General features: G+C 42.4%; 2 protein-coding genes across 5 annotated transcripts in view; one reads left to right on the top strand and one right to left on the bottom strand.

Moving 5' to 3' along the window:
• CMC2 (C-X9-C motif containing 2) overlaps nt 1–23,955 on the bottom strand; it is a 37,857-nt gene extending 13,902 nt beyond the window's left edge. The window contains 3 exon segments of the mRNA XM_024124867.2: nt 23,269–23,283; nt 23,286–23,357; nt 23,949–23,955. Of these exon segments, the coding sequence (XP_023980635.1) occupies nt 23,269–23,283; nt 23,286–23,357; nt 23,949–23,955 (94 nt within the window).
• On the top strand, nt 1,027–22,299 carry CENPN (centromere protein N). Of its 4 annotated transcripts, none has more exons than XM_007125205.4 (11): nt 1,027–1,106; nt 3,663–3,843; nt 5,580–5,625; nt 7,477–7,536; nt 7,837–7,913; nt 13,962–14,138; nt 15,935–16,036; nt 17,317–17,380; nt 18,926–19,038; nt 21,289–21,415; nt 21,673–22,299. In XM_007125205.4, the coding sequence occupies exons 1-11, from the start codon at nt 1,075–1,077 to the stop codon at nt 21,753–21,755; spliced, it is 1,062 nt and encodes a 353-aa protein (XP_007125267.1). In that variant the 5' UTR covers nt 1,027–1,074; the 3' UTR covers nt 21,756–22,299. The 4 variants fall into 4 exon arrangements, with proteins under 4 accessions (XP_007125267.1, XP_007125270.1, XP_007125268.1 ...); XM_007125206.4 differs by having other exon boundaries at nt 1,039–1,106; nt 3,702–3,843; XM_007125207.4 differs by having other exon boundaries at nt 1,061–1,219.
• Nucleotides 23,956–24,815: the final 860 nt, after the last annotated feature.

A 24,815-nucleotide genomic window follows, 5' to 3' on the forward strand; every position in this document is an offset into this window, starting at 1 on the left:
AGGGTGATCTTACTGGATTCTCGCATCGCAAGACGGATTGGTGGGAACTTTCTCTGAAGCTGAGATGCGCCCTAACAGGCTCCCACCTACCACAAGCAAATCCTAAACGCCTGGATACCCAGTAACAGTAATAATCACACAACTTACTGGGCGCTCACCGCGTCACACACGGTGATCAGGGCTTCCCTTCTCACAACCGAGGCGCTGGGTTATACCCATTTCACAGGCGAGGAGGCTGACGCTCGGGGTGAGGAGGAGCTCGCCCAAGGTCACAGCTCGAGAGCGGCGGCGAGGCCGATTCCCGCAGACAGTGAAGGTCTACACCGAGGCCGGCTCTCAACTACCACCGCGCGTCCCAGAGAATGCCCGAGGGCGGGGAGCTCAGGACGACTCCAAAGCCCCGGCAACACCCAGCGCAGTGGTCCCAACCCCCCAGGCGGGCGCGAAGTCCCGGCAGGATGGCACACAGCGGGGCGCGCGAGTTGGGGACCTGAGGGGGGGACAGGTGAGTGCCCCGCGGCCTCCCCTCACACCTCGGCCACGAAGAGTGCGCTCCTCGGAACGGCCCGGACCCCCGAGACTCACCCGACTGGCGGCCACACCCGGAGAGAGGAAGCGGTATTCACCGGTGAAGACTCTGCACCCAAAAGCCGGCGGCCAGGGCGCCGGAGCCTGGACAGCTCCGGGTGGCGAAGGTTCCGTGCCCTCCACGCCTGACCCCGCTCGGCCAGCCCCCACCGCTCGCCGCCCGATGCGCATGCGTCATCCGGCCTGGACAGGCCCATTTTCTGGCGCTGTCGGGGGAGGGAGAGCGAGTCCGCGAAGGCGCGGTAGAGCCTGAACTTTAAGTCGAACCGACGAGCAAGATTTCGTGGCTGGGATTAAAGCATTCAAACAATATTCTCTGCTAAGAAGAGTGAGGCGGGGGCTCGGCGAGTTTCACTTCCGTCGCTCTCCCCACACGGTCCCCTGTGCCAAGGGTACAGTCCAAAGTTTGGGCTCCGGTGGGCGGGGCTCCAGGGCGGCGGGAACTGCAATTGGTGGCTTTGAAGGTGCACCAGGCGGGAACGGCTGATGAGGAGAGAGCCGGCCGGCGATGTGGGACGGTAAGAGGACCCCTGGCGGCATGGCATCGGGCCCCCGAGCGTGGCGGGAGCCTTGAAGAAGCCACGTCCCACGCCTCTGAGGCGACTCTTTCGCGACTGCCGCAAGTCCCAAGGTGCGGGATTGGCCCTCGGTCTCGGGCCGGAGGCTGGGGACTACAGTTGAGGCTGAGCTGAGGAGGGCGGTGACGCTGGGCCGTGACGTCACATCCGCCCGTGGTGGGGCGGGGCCTCACGTAGGGCCTGCGTGACGCTGGATCCGCGCCGAGCTGTCACCGGCTAAACTATCGCAGCCCTGGGTTACTGCTTTCCCCAGAGTTGAGTGTACTGGTTTTTGGTTAACCTTGGCGTCCGTCCTTTTTAGTCTTTGCAGCCTCTCGCATTACTCCTGCTGCTCCTTGTGGCAGCTCTTAGGCTGTGTAGATTTCCAGGAAAGTTACTTAAAAGGGACCTTTTTTGTCATGCGTTCATTCGGCTGTTATATCTCGAGCACCAAGCCAAGCACTGTGCCAAGCGGTCAAATGTAAAAAGAAATTAGCTAATCACAGGGAATCAGAAGAGTTTATTCAAGGGTTTTCCAACTTTATTGATGAGATTGCGTGGACTCTTTCTACCAGAATTCTTTCGAATGGCATTCCCAAAGTTTAGCCGGAATTAAGACTCTTAGTCTTAAAATGCAAAAATCTCAGGCCCTTCTCGGTCCCCCACACCACCACCCCCAGTTTCAATCGTTGGAGCCCAGGAATCTGCATTTTAACAACCGCCACCTCCAGTGTTTTTGATGGGAGACGTTGGCTTGATATTGTCACCGACTGTTGGACCCTAATCCTTCCCAGGTTGTTTACCTCCTCAGGCACGGCTGCTTCAGGAGAGTCTCTAAGACTTCATTCCACAAGTATTTCCACTAGACAGTTCTTGGGCTGACACTGTTCTAGATTCTAGGAACGCAGCTATGAATAAGACAAACATAGTTCCTGCCCTAGTGAAGCTTAATCAAATATTTAATGCAATAAAGTAATCAATAAGCAAGATAATTTCAGATAGTTCTGTAAAGACAAGGTGGGGAAGTAACTAGATTGGGTGGTCAGGGTAAGTCTCTCTGTGAAGAAGCATGGCTGAGACCTGAATTACAAAAGCCATGTGAATATGTGTAGAAGAACCTTCTAAGCAGGGGTCACCGCAGATGCAATGGCCCTTAGCTGAAGGGATCCTCTTGTAATAGAGAAAGTAGAAGGGCAGTGTAGCTGGAGCTCAGAAAGCCAAGGAGAGAGTGTGGTAGATGACAGGGAGGCAGGAACCAAACCACGCAGGGCCTTGTGGACCATGGTGAGGATTTTCGTCCTGACATTAAGGCAGGTGGGTCCTGCATCTGGACAAGGAAATGAGTCAGGCTCGATTTCCATGATCCTGATGCTGCTCCCACATTCTTAATTCAGTTATTTTTCTCTCTAAAGAACTCCTAATCATTCCTCTTTATTTTTAACGATTGTTTTTAGTATCTTTCCAAAGTATTGGGCTGGCCAAAAAGTTCATGCAGGTTTTGCCATAAGATGTTACAGAAAAACCCGCACGAACGTTTTGGGCAACCCAATATATTCAACTACCCATGTATTTTCAGAAGTGGGCGATGATAATAAATTATATGCTGTGTTCAACACTTAAATGGTAGAAATACGTCACAGCCAGGATTCTTTTAGGGGAATCTCCTCTATTTGTCCTTGGGAATGCCATAGTCATGGTGGAAGCAGGTGAGATTGACAGACTGACTTCTGCCTCTAGTCATAAACACAGCCCTTAATGATCTCTGACCTCACCTCCTCCTGTGTGCCTTTTCACTCACCACTCTGACCTCTCTGGAGGCCTCCTTCTCCCTGTCCCTTGAAGGCCCCGAGGCTTTTGCACTTGCTCTTCCATCTGCCTGGAAAGCTCCTCTACCATAGCCCCATGGCTCACTGTCCCTTCCCCAGGGATTGGCTCAAATGTCACCTTCTCTCTGAGGCCTGCTCTCCATCCCCACCACCCACTGCCAGCCTGCTCCACTTTCACTGCTTCCTAACACTGCTCCGTTTTCTCCTCAGCACTTATCACTTTTAACATTTTTTGTGATTTTCCTGTTGCCTGTCTCTCCCAACTAGAAAGGACGCTCCATATTGGCAGGGATTTTTGTCTTTTTGATTAAAGCTGTATCTTTCCCCAGTGCCTAGAAAACTGCCTGGCACACACAGGTGCTCAGTAATTTGATACATGAATCAGTAAATGAGTGAATGATTCACATGTCATTGCCATCAAAAGATCAAAACACTCTAGCCAGGAAAGGAGGGAGAGCACTAATTTTTAAAAACTTTAAAACATATTTAAATGTATGCTTAAGGAGAAAATCATTTAATCCTCCTGTTGGAACACTGTTCACAGAGTGCCTGAAAAATGGTAAACATTTGGGTGTTTGACCTACAAATCAAAATTCTGGCAAAAAAAAAATATGCTGAAAATTCACTAAGTTACACTTTTGTGTTTGGTTAATACTTTATCGTGCTGTTTTTGGTTTTGTCTTTACGAAAGTGCCAAAGAGATGGATGAAACTGTTTCCGAGTTTTTCAGGAGGACCATCTTGAAAATTCCAATGACTGAAATGATGACAATACTAAAAACATGGAATTTTTTGTCTGAAAATCAACTGCAGACTGTAAACTTCCGGCAGAGAAAGGAATCTCTTGTTCAGGACTTGGTTCTGCTTTGTGAGGTAACAGTGTTCAAAATGATTAACCTTGAACATGACGCTACCCTTTGGTTTTTTTTCTTTCGTTTTCTTAGTCCAAAAGAGATGTAAGGTAGCTGCTAGGCTGTGAAGTTAGGAGGGCTACGTACCACTATAGCGGAAAAGGAACTAATTTTTTTTTTTTAATTTATTTTTGGCGGCATTGGGTCTTCGTTGCTGTGCGCGGGCTTTCTCTAGTTGCTGCAAGCGAGGGCTACTGTTTTTTTTTTTTTTTTGTAAACAGTTGATTTTTTTTATGTTGGGGGTAGGAGTTTATTAATTTATTTATTTATTTTTGCTGTGTTGGGTCTTCGTTTTTGTGCGAGGGCTTTCTCTAGTTGTGGCAAGCGGGGGCCACTCTTCATCGCGATGCGCGGGCCTCTCACTATCGCGGCCTCTCCTGTTGTGGAGCACAGGCTCCAGACGCGCAGGCTCAGTAGTTGTGGCTCACGGGCCTAGTCGCTCCGCGGCATGTGGGATCCTCCCAGACCAGGGCTCGAACCCGTGTCCCCTGCATTAGCAGGCAGACTCCCAACCACTGCGCCACCAGGGAAGCCCGAGGGCTACTCTTCTTTGCGGTGCACAGGCTTCTCAGTGCGCTGGCTTCTCTTGTTGCGGAGCACGGGCTCCAGAGCGCGGGCTCAGTGGTTGTGGCGCACGGGCTTAGTTGCTCCACGGCATGTGGGATCCTCCCGGACCAGAGCTCGAACCCGTGTCCCGGTACGCGGGCCTCTCACTGTTGTGGCCTCTCCCGTTGCGGAGCACAGGCTCCGGACGCGCAGGCTCAGCGGCCATGGCTCACGGGCCCAGCCGCTCCACAGCATGTGGGATCTTCCCGGACCGGGGCACGAACCCGTGTCCCCTGCATCGGCAGGCAGACTCTCAACCACTGCGCCACCAGGGAAGCCCTCATTTTTAAATAAATATACTTTATGACCCAGAAATTCCACTTCGAAATTTACATATATGGAAAACATAATAAAAAATGAGGTGTATGTAATATCATAATTGATAAACATTTATATACCTAGTTAGAGATATGTAAATATCTATATATAAAGATGTTAACTAGCATTGTTTACACACAAAAAATTGGAAACAACTCTACTTAGGAGATTAGATAAATAATGATACGTCCACATAAAATATTCTTTAACCATTAAAATGAATAAACTAGATCTTTCTGTATAACACTGAAAGAAACTATATAATATATAAACATATAAATGTGTGTGTATAAAGCAGTGGTTCTTAGCTGGGATGATTTTGTCTCCCAGAGGACACAATGTCTGGAGACGTTTTTGGGTGTCAAAACTGTGAGATTGGGGTGCTGCTGGCTTCCAGTGGGTAGAGGCCAGGAATGCTCCTTTACATCCTAGGACATTTTCTACAGCACATCTTTATCTGACTCAAAATGTCACTAGCACCTGGCTGAGAAAACCTGGGATAGAGGAAATCTAGACGGATACCATAGATTAAAAAAAAAAAAAAGTTAAAAGTGATAAATGAGGATTAGATCAGGGGAGAACAGTTGTGAGAACCTGTAATGAGACACGAATCAGAAGATGTGTTATTTAACAGGAGAGCAGAGATGGGAGACAGGTTGTCAGTAAAGTACTGAGAGGGCCCTCATCTGCTCTAAGCAATCCTAAAATGTGCTGTAGATGGGGTAGAACCACACCTATCACCATGATTACTAAAAATGGTATATTCTCTTTCAGGAGAATCGTGCAAGTCTCAATGATGCAGCCCTTTTAGACATCATTTGTAAGTTTTGGCGATTTGTATTTACGCTTAACCAGTCCAGTTTCATCAGAGAGGCAGTTTTGTATGTAATGGCTCAGATTCTAGAGTCAAGTTGCCCTGGTTTCATATTTCAGCTCTGTCACTTACCAGTCTTGTGTCCTTTGCCAAGTCACATGACCTTTTTTTAAGCCTCAGACTTTTCCTAAGTAAAATGGACATAACAACAGCTTCTACTTCACAGGATTGTTATGAGGGTTAAGTAAGATAAGACTTGAAAAGCCCTTGGCACAGTAACTGGCATACAATAAGCACATGGTAAGTGTTTGTTAGGCTTTGTATTATTATTAACAGAATTTGAAAATAGATGTCTGCGAACGTGTTCTAATTACAGTGCAGCTTGTAAGGAATGTAAGGATTAACACTGACCGTACTTGCACGTAGTATGATCATGGGGGCACGAAGTGGGAGAGGCACACATGGCTCTGGGGTCTGCATGTGCAACTAGAAGGAAATTGGGCCCCCGGCTAAGACAGGAGACACTAGAGGTGGACCAAGCTTGTCACAAATATCATGGATTAGTCTAGCACGTGTTCTATTTTGAGGAAATGTCTGCATTTGTATTTAAGTCCTTGCCATTTATCATGAACTTCTACACAGTGTTTAAAAGAATCATTAACGACAAAAAGTTTTTAATCTCCATTATTACGATAACAACCTTATTCAAAGATCATTTAGCAGGCCATCTGAACTCTGAAACACAGAACCAAGGAAGAAAATACCGGAAAGAAACAAAACCCTTTGGATGCTATCTTTCAGGGCAGGCATCACATTATACCTGATTACACCTGTTTGGGACAGAACTGGATAATCAAGAATTGTCAGGCCATTGCCATAAATGGGGTGGGATGGGGAGACAAGGACGCCAAGGCACCAAAAAAAGAAAAAAAAGAAAGACAGAAGACAAGAAAAGTAATAAGACAAAGGCACAGCAGGTTGGTGCCCTTGAGTATTGGGGCCAACAGCCCCTCTTATGGGGTGCAGAGCACCTTGGTCCTAGGTCCAAAGACACAGGGATGCAGACTGAGGTCAGCGCAGGGACAGAGTAAAGCCAGGATGATAATGTGTTGGGACTGAACTCAGTAACTTCCTAGGCCCATTTTTACTCCAAGATACTCTTAAGTTTGTAACTCCTGGAGGGTGTCTTCTATGTCGTACATTCATTCATTCATTCATCAAATATATATGTTTAATGCCAGCCAGTGGCTAGACGCTGGGACTACAGCAGTGAACAAGACTAAGTCCAATATCCCACAGGTACAAGCAGTGTACAAATGAACATCTAAATGTATGCTGTAATGTCAGGTAGTGGTAAGTACTATGAAGGAAACTAAAGCAGGGCGGGATGGGGGATCGATTTTGGTAGGGTGTTCAGGGTAGGCCATTCTGCACTGTGGCATTTTAGTAGAGGCCAGAATGAGATGTGCAGCAAGCTAGGAGAAGAGTGCTCCAGACTAAGGAAAGCCGATAGAAACACCAGTTCCAGGAGCACATCATCCCTGGCTTGCTGCATAGAGGCAGCCGTCTGTGGAGTAGACCAGTGTGGACAGAATAAATGGTCTAAGAATAAATGCTAAATCTCTACTATATTGAGTAATTCTTTATGACTTGTTTTATTTGTCTGGAGTAAATTTAATCCATTTAAAATTTATATTTTGAATAAAGATCTGTATAACTTCATTTGTAAATTACTGTTATTTTTCTCCACTTTCACATTATTAAAAATATGTATTTGTAAGTTGAAAGTTCTCTGATATGATAGTTACTTGAAAGTTCTCTGATATGATAGTAATAAGTTCTTCCTCCCTGTCTCAGATACTCAATTTCATCGGCATCAGAAAGTTTGGGATGTTTTTCAGATGAGTAAAGGACCAGGTAATGTTTTCCATTTTTAACTGAACACTTGTATTTGATGTTTTGGCAATTTAAAAATGAGTAGCAGTTTGTTCCTCTTAAGTCTCTTTTCTTTCCAAATGCAGTGATTATTACTCGTGTATAGAAAAATGAGAAATATATCTGGTGATGCTCTGTCAGGGGTACCAGCAGCGTTTGTGTGATTTGATCATTACTGCTCCTTGAGGTTACACCAAATGCTTATCTTCAGGATCTTTGTAAATGTATTGAAGACACTGTAGCTCCCTTGATTCTTCTTGATTTTTCTTTTCATTTTGACAGGTGAAGACATTGACCTTTTTGACATGGAACAATTCAAAAGTTCATTCAAGAAAATTCTTAAGAGAGCATTAAAAAATGTAAGAATAAAATTTATCTGAATTTCCATAAAATTCAATTTCATGGCATCTGTGCACTTAAAATTCGCTACTACGTTATTTTTTTCAATTTGTAAGAATTTCAGTTAGTAATATTCCATACTGTTCTATTCCGTATCAAAGACAAACTCTACTCAGTGTAAAAACTTTCCCCTCCCCTTACCTCTCAATTCAGGGGTACTGCTTCTTTCTCAAGAGCAGCACTGCCCAGTAGGACTGTACAACGATGGAACTGTTCTAGATCAGCACCGTCCAGGACCCAGCTAGTAGCCACGTGTGGCTACTGAGCACTTGAAGTGTGGCTGGTGTGACTGAGAAACTAAAATGTTCATCGTGTTTAACTGTATGAGTTTTAGTTAAATGGCCCTAGGTGGCTCGTGGCCACAATATTAGGGTAGCTCGAGAGCACCGAAGAGTCCTCAGCTGCCAGTCTGTTTCCACAGGTACCACCTCAACATCTTATCCTAGGTTGAGGTGATTGCTTTTTTTTTTTTTTAATTTTCATTTTATATTGGAGTATAGTTGATTAACAATGATGTGTTACGGGCATACAGGAGAGTGATTCAGTTATACCCATACAAGTATCCATTCTTTTTCAAATTCTTTTCCCATTAAGGTTATTACAGAATATTGAGCCAAGTTCCCTGTGATATACAGTAGGTCCTGAGGTGATCACTTTTTAACAGCCTCCCCTACTTCATTCCCTTTCCACCTTACTCTGCCTTAGTCCTCCTTGCATATAAAGACATGCCAAAAACTCTGTCCCATTCACCGTGCTCTGGCCGTCCTCTCTGGCATAGTGGTGTTCCCTCTTCTCTGATAAACTCCTTGACCTGTCTCTCCATCCCCTTACCTCATCCTGTCTCTAACTGGTCCTGCTTTCTACTTACCCACCTGTCACCGAACATATTCCCTTATCTCCTTTCGTATAATGACCCTCTGTGTGTGCTGTGAATCCATCTCCTACGTCTTCATCCAACATACCTGCTTTATTTTCCTCTGTTCTCTTGCATCCTTAATCTCTTGCCTCTTCTGATTCCTACTCTACTGCTTATAAATGTGCTCAGGTCTCAGTAAAAGTACATCCTTTCCCCAGGCTCATCCTCAAGCTCTGTTCTTTCTGCCGCAAGACTCTTGGAGGGAAATATTTCTTCTTGCTCCTGACGTGTCCCACACGTGGAAGCAATCCCATTGGCCCCTCCTCACCGCCCCCTTCACTTGCCTCCAGCAGGAGCAGGGCCTTAGCCTGAGTGAGAGCAGCTGCTTGCAGGCAGCACCTACTCTGGTCTATTCCTCCAGGGCCGGCTCTGCCCCTGCAGGGAGACCACTCAGAGTGGTCCTGCCAGTTACCATGTAGGCTGCTCTACCTGCTTCTGGATTGGGTATCAGGAGGGCCACTTGCCTGGAGCAAACTTCCCATTCCTTTAATCGCTGTATTTTTTAAAACATTTCAATAATCCTTAAGACAAGTCAACCCGGCCCCTACCCCCAATTACTCTTCTTTGTCAAAAATGTCCTAACTTTTTCTCCAGATCAATCTTAGAAACATTTTCTCAGGTTTACAGAACAAAACAAAATCTTCAGCCTTTTGAGTAGGGGTGCATTTATTTTTGACTGTGCCACACGGCTTATAGAATCTTAGCTGCCTGACCAGCGATTGAACCCAGGACCTCAGCAGTGAGAGTGCAGAGTCCTAACCACTGGACCACCAGGGAATTCCCTGCATTTAATTTATAAATTAATTCAAAGAAAATTGTGAACCAAGAGAAGGTATGTCTCCTTTTTTTTTAAATTTTGTGAATAAGCAAGCACTTTTTTCTACCTTGCTCCTAAGTTCTTATTTTGGTTTATATTATTTGAAAACTCTTCTTACCATGAAATTATGAACTTTGCAGACGTTACAGGAGAGTCCTGTCTGGACCGTGGCTGTGGCACATGCACCTGCTTTTTATTTTTTTTTTTTTAAACAAAGAGCCTCATTACCACATAACCCCTGGCCAGACCTCCAGAAGTGTTGTGGATATGTGGTTTGGACCCTTCTGGAAGCAGCCTTCTTATGAGGCTGAACATGACTGGCTAACTCATCTTGAGAAACACTCACAGCAAACACTCCCACCCTACTTCACCCAAAACAAGAAACCTAGAGAGTGTCTCTCTCTCTCTCGGGTCCAGTTCAGAGTTTATCTCCATCTTCCCTCCCAGCACCTTCTCACTTGATGGTCTTTCCCGTCCCTCTTTTAGGCACCAGGAACTTCTGTTCTTTTCACCCCAGGCCACTGCCCTCACCACGCAAGGAGAAAAGAGTCTGAAACCCTCACATTTCCTCCCACTTTGATGCCCATGTATTTCAGTTGTTAGATTTCTCTTTTCTTATCACTACCAAAAGCTTTTGCCTCCTGAATGAATTTCAGGCACACTAGTGGGGGCGGCTGGGGGGACAAAGGAGCTTTTTTACTGATCATATCTGTCCTGCTTGAAAGGCCAGCTAGAGAGTGACGTGCTGTGTATACTGCAGATTTGAGATGGGGAGGATGAGCAGGTAAAGGCTGTGTGTCTTTTCTGTCTCCCCGTCCCTCTACTCCGAGCTGGCCCACATGTCCTCACCCCTTTCCTCAACTGACTGAAGACTCCCGGCTTATCTTCACCTTCCTCCACATAACTTAACTAGTGGCTGGATAACCCCACTTTCCCAAAGGCTGATGATGGTGACGTCATGACAAATAGCATCTCCTGGTGTCCAGGAGTGAAGAGTGAGTCACCTGCTACTCTAGGACAGGCACCTTAACCTTTTTGTACCAAGGACCCTTTGGCTATTAGTGAAGCTTATGGACCACTTCTCAGAAGAGTGTATTTAAATGCTATAAAATAAAATCCATAGACTCACAGGGGAAACAAATGATATTAAAAATACAGTTAAGGTATTAAAATGGCAAATTGTGATAAGTAATGCATGTGCTTCTTTATTAACACAATAAATAATCTCATGATGGGTTTAAAAGCAACTAGTTTCAAAGTACTAATAGGTGTAAATGATATTTTTGAGGCATGTGCAACAATTATAATATGATAAGAGTATTTGGGATTTCTATGGACAACAAAGTAACAGGTCCTAAAATTCCACTGTTTTCATGCCTACTTTCCAGTTGAAGGAGATGCTTAATTTCAGTTAGAAATTAGTAAAAATAAAGATGAAATTTTTCCCCCACCAAGTCCACAGATGCCCTGAATTCTAACCATGGACTTCAGGTAAAGAACTCCTGTCTTGAACCAATGGGGGAGAGAAGCTGATATGAGAGGACACAGGGAGCCTAACTGGGGAGTGATGGGTGGAGAGTGAGTGAGTGAGTGTGTGTGTGTGTGTGTGTGTGTGTGTGTGTGTGAGAGAGAGAGAGAGAGAAGATTAACTGCACATATTACCAGGTAAAACTCTTCAAAATACAAAGTTCTTGGAAAAACTTACAAAGAAGAGACAAACTAAAAACTGTTTCAATGGTAAGGTAGCACATTTTCTGTCCTTTTCTATGCCTGTATCATGTAGTATAATAATGATGGTCTGTGTTAAGTATGTTAACGTGTTAAATATGTGGTGATTCTTTGTATTGTAAGCTTCATTTGATTCTCACGCCAAACATACATATGTTCAGTAGCTTGTGGGCCTTGGCCAGTTACTGACAGTTGATGGCTAGTGGAGGATACCCTGGCCAAGAGAACAGTCCCAGTTTCGCCAAACCACTTAGGACCCTTGGCCACACTAGTTTATGTCATCTTAAATTTTTTTTTTTTAATTTTTTGGCTGTGCCACATGGCATGTGGGATCTTAGTTCCCTGACCAGGGATCAAAGCCGCACCCCCCGCATTGGAAGCACAAAGTCTTAACCACTAGACCACCAGGGAAGTCCCTTGGCTGCACTCGTTTAAGCTTGAGCAATATTAATCTGAGCTCTCCTCTGTGAAACGCTTTATCCCAGGTATTGCAAGAGGATATCCACTGAGGTAGTTTCTTGGGAAAATAATAAATGTCTGTATTTGGGCCCTGCCTCTACAGGTATCTGAGTATCTTCTTTACTGTAAGGATGTGAGATGGAGCATCGGCCAGCCGGGCCAGGATTACACTGACTCTGTGGATGCCCTTTCCTCTTAGCCTACTGATTTTTAACCTTTTTTTGGACTACAGACCCTTATGAAAATTTTGATAAGTGGCATAGCACCTCTCTAGAAAAGCATACCTTTAGACATGTCCATCCAATGGTGCATCCAATTCAGGAGGTCACAGACCTCTTAAAGTCCCTTCATGAGCCCTCACTTAAGTTATCCTCATTCTAGACTAGAGACTACCTGACTCTGTTGAATGCTACCAATTTTCTCCTAGTGAAAATGTGCCCTCCATATACTACACTCAATGTTGACTTTACACACTTATTTTCTTTTGTAATGTGATGCAAAGAGGCTATTCAGACTAAGATCCTGTCCTCTTCCATTCGAGCTGGCAGAGGTCCACTGCATGCCTGTCGGGGCTGAGGGCTGTGCTGCTCATCCAGGGAAAGGTCAGACTGCTCTGTACCCTCCATGCCCCTTGTCTTGGGTTCCTTGTCTGATACACTGAGGAAATTTGGGGAAGCAACCAGATAAAGAGCGGGCAGAGTCAAAATACAGTCGGCCCTCCATATACATGGGTTCCGCACCCATGGATTCAACCAACCACAAATTGAAAATATTCGGGAAAAATAATTCTAGAAAGTTCCAAAAAGCAAAACTTGAATTTGCTTTGGGTCAGCAACTGTTTACATAGCATTCATGTTGTATTTATGATTATTTACATAGCATTTACTTTCTATTAGGTATTATAAGTAACTTGGAAGTGATTTAAAGTATGTGGGAGGATCTCACAGGTTATTTGCAATTACTACACCATTTTATATAAGAGACTTGAGCATCCTCGGATTTTGGTATCCTGGTATCTGAGAGGGGTCCTGGAACCAATCATCCAGAATCCTTAGGGACAACTGTAACTGCCTTCTTTGCTAATGTCAGCAGCCATGTGATCACCGGGAATAAGATACAAGAGGGAGGAAATAAAGAGATGTGGGCAGGGGATTCCCTGGTGGTCCAGTGGTTAGAATTCCACGCTCTCACTGCCAAGGACCCGGGTTCAATCCCTGGTCAGGGAACTAAGATCCCGCAAGCCGCGCAGCACAGCCAGAAAAAAAAAAACAGGGATGTGGGCAAGCCAAGTGCTCCTGTCTCAAGTATCTCCAGGGTGTGAGCTGCAAGGGGAGCTAACAGTCTAGGAGTGAGATATTAAATTCCATAGAAACTGGCAATCATATTTAAAAGTTTAGAAAGGTCTATATTTTATCCATGAAATGGAAACCATGTAGAATTTCTTATATTCTTGCTATGTAACTTTGCTTTGGGGTAATTTTTAGCACCTGAGCTAAATGCCTAAAAGCATTAGGATTAGTATTTTTTTAAGCCCATTGCTACATAGAAATCTTAATATTAAACTTTACAGTGCACGGTCTGTGTTCAATGCTAAAAATGCTTCCTTATAAGATATCTCATTTGTGAGGCTGCCTTGCTTCGTAAACTCTTATAGTTTTTCAGGACAAAGCCCAAGAAATTATTAAAAATTTTTGATGTCATATCCTGCTTGTAGGATTTAAAACTTTTTTCCCTCCAAAAGACTTTGCAAGGCACGAATGTATCTTTACAAAACGACCACAAAATATTCTCCCAAAGATTTCCCAAAACACTGTAATGAAGAGTAGGAGAGGGACTTCCCTGGTGGTCCAGTGGTTAAGACTCCATGCTTCCACTGCAGGGGGCATGGCTTCAATCCCTGGCTGGGGAACTAAGATCCTGCATGCCTCACGGCCCGGCCAAAAAAAAAAAAAACGTAGGAGAAAAGACTGCCAGACTTCAGCCGGTGTGCAAGATTATAGTAACATCCTTCACCCCTAAAAAGCACCAGTTGTTGGTGCCACGTGAGATTTTAATTAGGAAACTTACATCTTTTTTTTTTTAAATAAGGTGACAGTCAGCTTCAGAGATGCTGAGGAGAATGCAGTATGGATTCGAATTGCCTGGGGAACACAGTATAGAAAGCCAAACCAGTACAAACCTGCTTACGTGGTGTATTATTCCCAAACTCCATATGCCTTCACTTCTTCCTCCCAACTGAAAAGCAATCTACCCCTTCTGGGTCAGGTATGGAACCAATTACTATAAGCTATAACGCTGTATTATCCTTATCTCAGGTCCATGTAGGTTTAAACTGCTCAATATCATTTGATATAAAATGCGACCTGTAGGGGGACTTCCCTGGCGGACCAGTGGTTAAGTCTCCGCGCTTCCACTGCATGGGGCACAGGTTCAGTCCGTGGTCAGGGAACTAAGATCTAGTATGCTGCGTGGCGCAGCCAAAAAAAAAAATACCACCTGTAATTCTTTATCTCCTAAAATAAGAAGCAGAAAGTGTTATTATTCTACAAGTGGGAGGACAGCATAAGCATTGGTTTAGAACTCTTCATTACTGTCTTGTAATTGAGAAGTAGTACACAATCAAGGTAAAAATCCAACCAACACAGAAGTCTCTGAACAGTCTTTTAAGACTCCATACCCTCTGCGCAATCCCATTCACCCAAAATAACTGCTTTTAACAGTTCTGCTAGTTCCTTTCAGAAGACGTTTTATTACAAAAACCACGCTGGTACATAGGGTCTGTAATTTGCTTTTTCTAATTCTAACTTAACAGAACATTTCAATGAGGTTACATATGAATGTACCTCACTACTTTTTCATGACCTCATCATTTGCCTATTAATGAACATTATTTTCATTTGTAACCATTTTCCCCGCATTGCGTACGCAAGAAGAGTGCTTTAACAGAAGATGGTCCCCTGGTCAGAGCCTGCTTCTGTTTATGGTTCTGCCTTTGGTATCACAGGCTTCCTAGCATCTTCCCCCAAATAAGCCATCCCTAAATTAGCCTGGCAACTGCTGCTGCTTCCACCGTCTTAACATTCACAATTACAATGGTGCTTCAGTTGGTTCCAGAGCTGATTGTAGATAAGCAGCTCTGCCATCCTGCCTGCATCATCTCTAGAGCCAAGTAGAACACCAAGTGCTCCAGGCAGGTGGACTTATCATTTAAATTCCTTAGGTGTTTACTGAAGTGGCAGAAAGACTGCTAGTGTTGCTCACTTCTATTTCTTTCTAACACTTAACTCTCCTTTACATTTGGAGTCTCTTCCTCCAGAATAAATAGTGGTTTTCCATCCACTGACAGCCAGGTGAGTCCACCCTGTCCCACCTAGTTTAAACATCACCCCAAAAGCTAATGTTCTTTTCTAATGTGTATCTTAAGGCAAACTTATTTCTACCCTCTAGTTCCAGGTACATACCTTATTCTATTAATTCTCTTTCAGTCTTCCAACTTGTTTCCCCAGGCGATGGGAAGCTTTTATAAGTTGCATTTAATTTGCACTTTTTTCTTCAAGATTTGTCCTAGAGCGTACATACATATTTGCATTTTTGTATGGCAGTATCGTAGTATTAATGACTAGTAATCAAAAATGGTAACGTTTGAGTATTCACTGTTTATTCTTAACTCTGAATTTCATTTGTTATAATTCCTAACTTTAAACAGGATCACTTTGGGACTTCCCTGGCGGTCCAGTGGTTAAAAGTCCGTGCTTCCACTGTAGGGGGCACGGATTCGATCCCTGGTTGGGGAACTAAGATCCCACATGCTGCTTGGTGCAGCCAAGAATTAAAAAAAAATTTTTTTAATAAAAAAAATAAACAGGATCACTTTTCTAAAAATGGTATTACAAAAGACCTTGCATTTGTGAGACTCTTAATGCCATTAGCCCCTGTTTTTGTTTTTCAAGCTGAGTAACAGGCCATGATATTTAATCGTTCTGGATTTTTTCCTGAACAAGTATTGTAAATACAGAGATAGACACAGTAATGCTAATAGTCTTACTAATTTTCACTTCAAGGCACTGACAATTGCTAGCAAACACCATCAGATTGTGAAAATGGACCTCAGAAGCCGGTATCTGGACTCTCTTAAGGCTATTGTTTTTAAACAGTATAATCAGGTGAGCCCATCAGTGACTCTATTTAAAGTTAAGTCTCCATTTTCTCTTTCACACATAATTTAGAAGCTGAGCAGGTGGGAAAGTCTACCTCCAGCGATAGGAGATCACGTCAGATATCCCTGAAGTGCAGAAAGTTTTCAGTTAACATGAAAGGAAACAATATAATTTCTCACTCTCATCTTTTTATAGTTGCATTGTATTTTATACTGCCCATTAGTCATTGGGGTCTATGTTATAGGTCCCCGTTTCCAAATCATCTATTCCAATCTGAATTTATTTTCTCTTCAGAGTAACTCGACACTGTCTTTTGAAGCTGATTATATTATTCTGTTCTGCAAGAGAGAAGCAGAATTTTTTGTCCCATCAGTCAAGCAGGTGATACAGGAGTTGGAAGTAAAGGAGAAGACATTGGTTTATTAAGTCCCACAATTTATTTGTCAAAATTATTTGAACGCACTGTTCCCCTTTAATGATAAGAACGGATCTCGCCTTGCTCCCAGGCTCAGGGTTTTTGGGGTTTTTTTTTCCTCTGCATGGCATCTGTGTGCTCATATGTTCAGACTCCTATAGGATTGTTACGGCTCTGTGTATATCTTTGAGCCCTTAGGTATGTTATACTTATGTATTTTTTCATCTGTTCTAAGTAGAAAGAAGTGATGGCTCTCTGCAAGCTACTCTTCAAGGAAAAAATCTAACATTAAGAAGTTAGATAATGATTTTCTCCCACAGCAGCCCCTCCCTCTTACCTACCACCCTCCTACCAAATTGCTATCAACGGTTCTCCGATAACAGTTGCATTTCTAGGAAAATTCATATTGTCAAACACTTAATTATAAAAACAATGGCTTCAGTGGGGAGAGTAAGCGAAGGGGTCTGAGAGGTTCAGACTTACAATAGGAAAGTTATTTTTCGATAAGGAATCTCAGCAAATTTTTTACAGTTATAAAGACATAGATATAAAGCTGAAACATCACATTGTAAATGCTGCCTCTGATTCCTCGAGCTTCTGCATTCACCCGCTATACTTCTTCCAGATCCATTTTTTACGTTAACAAGATACAGAGCTCCTCAAACAAAGCAGCCATGTTGCTGGCATTCTCTGCCAACATCGCTCTAGGAGAAATGCTCAACTCAGTCTGCAAATGGCCTCAAATCTTTGTGTTGGGAAAAACTAAAGATAAGATTTGCCATACTTTTGTGCATTAAAACCAATTAATATCTATACCTCAAGGTGATAAAATTAGGAAAACATTCACTTTTTTCTTTTTTCTTTTTCCTAGACCTTTGAAACTCACAACTCTACTACACCTCTACAAGAAAGAAGCCTTGGGCTAGATATAAATAGTATGTGTGTTTTAAGATAAAAACTGAAATTTGGAAGGACATTCCTTTTCAGATTTCTGTCACCCAGGAAAACATTTATGTACCAGAATGTGATTCAAAAGTATTTACTGTTTTCAGAAAATTGAAAATTAAATTTCTGTTGAAGTGGGCAAGTTAAACTACCATAATCTCTTTTAGAATTGACTAGACTGGCATCTAATAATAATCACAACAAAAACAAAAATTAACTAACAGTTGTTGAGCATTTCTTCTGTGCCAGGCACCATACTAAGGTGTTTATATGAGTCATTTCCTATTTCTTCACCGCAGTCCCATGAACAAGCTCTTTTCATCAGGAAACTGGGTTTCAGAGAGGTTTAGTAACTTGTGAGGCAAAATCACATAGCTAGGAATCGGCAAAGCCAGGAGTGAAATCCGAATCTGAGTCTGGAGCCCAGGCTCTTAATGCTTCCTGAGTACTTTATTGCATCTCGCAGGTACTGCGTTACTTACAAATTGAAGGTTTGTGGCAACCCCGTGTTGAGCAAAATCTCTCAGCGCCATGTTTCCAACGGCATTTGCTCATTTCATGTCTCTGTGTCACATTTTTGTAATTCTCACAATATTTCAAACTTTTTCATTATTATTATATTTGTTATGGTGATCTGTGATCAGTGATCTTTGATGTTACTACTGCAAAAAGATTACAACTCCCTGAGGGCTCAGATTATGGTTAGCATGTTTTAGCAATAAAGTACATTTTAAATAAGGTATGTACGTTGTCCTTTTAGACATGATAGTGTTGCACACTTAATAGACTGCAGTACAGTATAAACATAACTTTTATATGCACTGGGAAAGCAGAAAATTCATGCGACTCACTTTATTGCAGTGGTATAGAACTGCACCCCCTTATCTCTGAAGTGTGCCTGTAATCAGAATTGTTACGCTGTTGCTACTCACAGGTGACGTGAGTCCTTTCCTAGAAAACCCAAGAGAATAGAGTATGGAACTACTAATGCGGATCAGAAAGTTCAGAAAAGTGATGGGGTACAATATAGATTTATAAAAATGAAAATGTTCCTCTCTCTTGGCAGTGATTTGGCAATAAAATGAAATGGTACAGCCATTATGAACTAAACATATTTATGACTTTCCAATGGCATAGGAACTGCTATTGATTTCATGTTAAGTAAAGAAAGCAGGATACAAAAGTGTGTGTATTTTATAATCCCAGTTTAAAAAATGCATATCTTTTTATTCACTGAAAAAAGGGTTAGACAAATAGATTAAAATGTTAACAGTACTTATCTCTATGTGGTGGAATTATGGGTGATTTTTATTTTCTCTTACCAGCCTATACTTTCCAGCTTTTCAACAATAAGAAATTATTACAATCGAGAAGAAACAGTAAACATTATTTTTAAGTTATACAAGCAAGTTGAAAGGTTAGGAATGAAAGGATGATACTTTATGGGTGGAATATATTAACATATATAAAATATATAATATTATAATAATACTAAATATATAACAGCTGTTTCTCTTGAAATCTTCCATCTGTAGTGGATTCAAGGATCATTCATGAAAACAAAACAGAAAAAGAGAGAGTCCAGAGAGTGACTCAAGAAATTTTTGGAGACTATCCACAACCAAGACTAGAATTTGCACAATATAAGGTAGGACACTGCTATAAACTAACTACAAGTTACCAATATTTTTTAAAAAGAACTAAAACTAAGTGGAAAACAGATCTAAGAAACTGTCTCTTATTCATTTGTCACTTTAATGTTGTATAATAAGTTTATGAGTTAAAATAGTCTTTATCATATTTAGTAAGTTCCTCTGTTGCAAAGGAGACCTTTGGAAAGTTTGAATTTGCCTTTTCATTTCACCTTTCATATTAATTCCGTTATGTACAACCAGCTGTGATCTGTATTTTTGAGAAAAAAAAAATGGTAGGTTACACCTTTCTAGCCCACCCACACCTAGAACAATGCTTGCACATGGTCAGTGCTTATAAATACTTATTAAATAAAAGAGTGAATAAATAAGTCATTACAAAGCCCAGTTGGCATCACGTGGAGAAAACCCAGCAGCCTGCACACCTGGCTCATTCCAGAAGCTTGCCCACCAGGAAAGCCAGGTGGGGGGCAAGCCCATGGCCACCATTAGAAGAATTCAAGGCTTATATCACGATCACCCTAATCTAATACTCATGGTCATACTCGTAACACCCTCCTCCCCTCAAACCTTCCAATAAAATTCTTTCTGCTTAGAAGGAACCTTCTGCAGCTACGGACCACACTTTAAGTCTACCATTGATCTGCTCACTCAGGCCCAGTGCCTGTTTGGTTTGATTTGTTTTTAGTGGGAAAAGTTGACTGACACCTTTCAAGTTATGCTCCCCGAATGGCAGGTTTCAACCCATATCTTTTATACAGCTCACACTCTTAAGACAGTCATTCTCAAAGTGTGGTCCCTGGACCAGCAAAATCAGCCTCAGCTGGGAATATGGGTAAGAAATGCAGGTTCTTGGCCCCATTCTGGTCCTACTGGATTGCGGACTCTGGAGGTGGGTCCCAGACATCTGTCTTCACAAGCCCTCTAGCCAATTCTGCACAGAGAACCACTGATCTAGGATACATAAGATTTAGTCCACAAAACTTCTCTTTATACACATCTTAGAATGGGTCTATTCTATAAGACAAGGTGCACATTTATTCATACCTGCTACTGATTTTTCCTTACCTTTTCTATTTTGAAAAATATCAAACCTTCAGAAAACATGCGAGAATATTACAATGAGCATTCATTTCCCCTTTGTTTCAAAATTTACTAATTGTTAACATTTTGCCACATCTGCTTTCTTTCTTTCTCTTTCTTTATTCTGAACCATTTGAATTAGTTGCAGACATTACTCACCCTCTAAATATTTCAGCATTCTGTCTCTAAATTTTAAGGATCATTTTAAGTTAAAAAAAAAAAAATGAAGTTAGAGTCTAAGAGCCAAGTACCTACTGAAGTAGCAGCACTTATATATTTGATGATATGAAGGAACTGTTATTAATTTTTTTAGGTGTGGTAATGTTATGGGGGTGAAGTTTTGAAAAAGAGTCCTTTTTAGGACTCTTTTAGATACATTGAAATATTTGCAGGTGGGATACTACGGTGTCTTGGATTTGCTTCAAAATAATCCAGTGGGGGTGGGCAGGTAGGGAACGGAAGGTAGAGTAATAGATGGAACAAGACCAGTCATTGTTTCAGCTGGGTGATATGCACATGGGGACTCATTACACTGTGCTCCTCACTTTTGTATGTTTTCTAAATCTTCTATAATAAGAAGTTAAACTGCAGTAGTGACTCAAAACACATGACATTTTTACATTGAAATGACAGATTACAAAAAACAGTGCTCATTTTCCATTAAGAATGCAAACCTAATGCTCAGGTAAAGGGCATCTGAGGGCGGAACTGACATGCAAGGTCTCCTGTGTGTCAGGCACTGTGCACGCCTGGCTTTTTTTTTTTTTTTTTTTTTTTTTTTTTTCTTTTTTTTGCAGCACGTGGGCCTCTCACTGTTGTGGCCTCTCCCGTTGCGGAGCACAGGCTCCGGACGCGCAGGCTCAGTGGCCATGGCTTACGGGCCCAGCCGCTCCAGGGCACGAACCCGTGTCCCCTGCATCGGCAGGCGGACTCTCAACCACTGCACCACCAGGGAAGCCCACGCTTGGCTTTTTGCATGCGATATTGTTGGATATACTGGTTGCCCTCAACGTTTGCAATTAGCAAATTAAATGGTTCCCACCCCCATTAGTCCCTGTGTTTCTTGATAACAAGAATTAGTGAAATACATAATCCTATTTCTTTATATTTTGCCATTGCAACTGATATATTTAATCATCACTTAAAAATATATCTGTTGACAGCTTGAAACGAAATTCAAAAGTGACCTAAATGGGGGCATCCTGACTGAGAGAGAAGAACCCCTCCGGTGCCTGGTTAAGTTCTCTAGCCCCCATCTTCTGGAAGCACTGAAATCCTTAGCACCAGCCGGTAAGTAGTCAGCATACTTCATCAGCCAGAAGAATTAACAACATACTACATTCGACCCTCTCTTTGCTGACTAATTGCCCCTGAGCTTTCTCATGGCTCTAGTCTGCTATCCCATCATCCCCTGTTTTGCATATTCTGCTTCACTTAATGGGGGTCCATGATCCACCCTCTAATCTTGGTCATTTTTAAACTGCCTCAAATCGTTGTCCCTGTGATTATTTTCATTTTCTTTTCTTTTCTTTTTTTTTAAATTTCAGGTATTGCAGATGCACCACTTTCTCCATTGCTCACTTGCATACCCAATAAGGGAATGAATTATTTTAAAATTAGAGATAAATAAGATGTATGTGGTTTTGTAAGCACAGCATCCTTGACTGTATTGCATATGCATTTTATAATGACTAGCTGGATAGCTTCTATCTGCAAACTTGTTTTAGAGATTAATCCTTGATGTTGACGATTTAGAAATGTTCAGTATAATTCTTGGGACTGATTCTTTCCTCCTCCTGCAAAGCATAGCAGTTGTGGGACTTTAAGATGTGACAGGATGTCTCTTTTCTCACTCCTGTCTCTCCTCAATCCTGGAGAGGTCTGGTTCCAGTTGCTGGTTTCCAGGGATTTTCTCTTAAGCCTTGGATCACAGAAAGAAGCAACAAGAAACTACACCCAACCCAAAACTTTCCAAGAGAATCATAAAATTGGTCCATTCAAAAGGTAGAATTGGGCCCATTAAGTTATTATTGCAGGAGGTAGCCTATCAGTTGATTCAGCTATATAAAATAATGATTTCATTGTAAATATGATACTTCTCATCTATTTTATCATATATATGGCATTCGAACTGACAGATAATATACAGGTTTGTGAATAAAGATATTTAAAAATGGGTATATCTGTCACTTTTGGTGAAAATCCTTCAGTGATCATCACTAAATCGCATGTCCTTTTACAATAACACTTTAAAGTCTACTCCCTATCTTGATCCACAAAGGATTTGGGGTTATAACAACGTATGTTACAATTATGATAAAATTAAAAGGTGAGGAAATCTGGGCAAATGAAGGACAGAAAAAGAATAGGAGGACAAAATAAAACTAGAGGTAAGATTACCACGTAAGAACATACAAGTGCCTCCTCAACTGCTAGAATAAAAGGGAAAATTTGGATGGTGTTAGCCAGTGGCCAAAGCAGAGGAGAAAAACACCAATTTAAATGAGATATTTCAAAATTGGTGTATCAGTTACTTCTGATGAAAATCAAAAAGAGGCTTAATATACAGATATAAACACAATCAGAAGGGGCTAAACAATGCTTTATACCAATATAATGTATTGGTATTGTCTATACCAATACCAATAGGTATTTTATGTGAAATATATCTGTTTAGATTTAATTAGCCAATGGCTTAGACACTTCAGTTATCTCAGAGTGAGACGCTGAGTCTGTAGGGGCTTAATAACGCTAATTTTTTTTGTAGACCACAGTCATGGTTTAGAGCATCTGTTCCTATGTGCACACATATGGTAGGCACTTCTACTCAGTGCCTGAATGCCCACATTAGGTTTGCACAGGGGCCCTGCAGGTTCCTGGTATGGTTTCCCACAGGCTCACAGCCCTTTCTGGTGCTTTGCAGGGATGTGCAATGAGAGCCTGAACGAGAAAGACACTAATCATATTGGGTTGCCCAGAAAGTCCCTTCGGGTTTTTCTGTAACATCTTACAGAAAAACCCAAAGGGACTTTCTGGCCAACCCAGTATTACCCAGGCTACAGTGGAATCACTGGAGCCTGCACCCTGCAGCCCTCCCAGACAGAGGCTTCTGCTTCAGGAAATGAGATACAGGGAATGCTTACCTGGTATGTGCTTGACGTCCAGAGACACATACGCCATTCAGATGCAGTCGTGGGATCAGATGGAGCAGTAAATGCAGATCCAAGGATCTCTAGGCCAAAGGAATTTAATGCACATTAGGTAGGGTCTCCAAAAATGAAGAAGAGCTAATGTTTACTGAGCACTTACTGTGTGGCAGGCGCTGTGCCAAGTATTTTATACGCTTTGTCTTATTTTCATAATAATCCTATAAGGCAGGTGGCATTACTAGTCTCACTCTATTGATGTGAATCCCAAAGCTTAGTACTAGCTAGTAAGTGACTGAGCCCACATTAATCCCAGGCAGTTGGCCTCCAGAGCCTGCCCTCTTGGACACTGTGCTGGAAGAAACAGTAGCCCATGGATGCTATCTCTCACACAGATGTGGGGGGTTTGGGGCCCACAGTACTTTTAAATTCAGAATTCGTTACTGTGAAGCAGAATAGTACCCTTCTCAAAGATGTCCACATCCTAATCCCTGGACTATGTAAATCTGTTACTTTACAAAACAAAAGGACTTTGCAGATTGGGAGGTTATCCCGGATGTCCTGGATGGACCCAGTGTGATCACAAGGGTCCTCAAAAGTGGAAGAGGAATAGAAGAGAGCAGAGGGAGACCTGACTACTGAAGAAATCAGACTGATGTGAAGAAGCCTCAACTCACCATTCATTAATGACTTTGAGAAGCTGGAAACGGCAAGTAAACAGATTCTTCCACAGAGCCTCCCGAAGAAATGCAGCCATGCCAACACCTTGATCTTCACCTAATAGACTCATTTCAGACTTCTGACCTCCAGAACTGTAAGATAAAAAATCTGTGTTGTTTCAGACCACCAGGTTTGTGGTAATTTGTTATTGCAGCAATAGAAAACAAATAGAGCTGCTAATATATAAAAGATGGGAGTTTTCACATAAAAATCTTGAAAAATAAATCTGGCGATACCAAAGACGAGTAGTAGCCGCTGCCCCCTTTAAACAAAGGATGTAACTCCCATTCCGCTGCAGTCCTCACCCCTCCCTTTTGACTACACCTGGCCTCCTACACTCATTTAAATGACCTATCTGGTGGTCCCTCTTCCGACTTAGGTTTTGGAACCCTCCTCTGAGCTACACTGTCTCCCAAACAGTAGTCAAATTTCAGCAGTTAAAATACAGGCAAGTAAATCTACCCTCCCTAAAATGATTAACTCTGTCAATTATAACAATCCTTTTGTTTGTATAATGTGACCTCGGGCTAGTTACTTACTTCTCTGCAAATGTGGGAAAACTTACAGTACGTACCTGCTAGGTCTGTTTCGAGGACAAAATGAGATACTGAATGAAAAGTGCATTCCCAGTGTCTGGTAAACAGAGATAGTTGTAATTCACATACTCTCGCCTCTCCTCCTGTTGAACACTTGGGTTATTTCCGATCTTTGGGAAGTAAAGTTCCTGAACGCATTGCTTTTTCTTCTATCCAATTGCGGCCCGAGGTCAGATTTCTAGGAAGGCGAACAATGGATCGGCGGGACCAATACGTCCTACCTGTCCC

Source organism: Physeter macrocephalus, chromosome 17, assembly GCF_002837175.3.
Source record: "Physeter macrocephalus isolate SW-GA chromosome 17, ASM283717v5, whole genome shotgun sequence".
NCBI lineage: Eukaryota > Metazoa > Chordata > Mammalia > Artiodactyla > Physeteridae > Physeter > Physeter macrocephalus.

Coding starts and splice junctions, on each gene's coding strand:
- CENPN (XM_007125205.4), top strand. CDS start 1,075: ATGAGGAGAGAGCCGGCCGGCGATGTGGGACG. Junction 5,626..7,476: donor AGCCCTTTTAGACATCATTT/GTAAGTTTTGGC, acceptor TCCCTGTCTCAG/ATACTCAATTTCATCGGCAT. Junction 19,039..21,288: donor TAGAATTTGCACAATATAAG/GTAGGACACTGC, acceptor ATCTGTTGACAG/CTTGAAACGAAATTCAAAAG.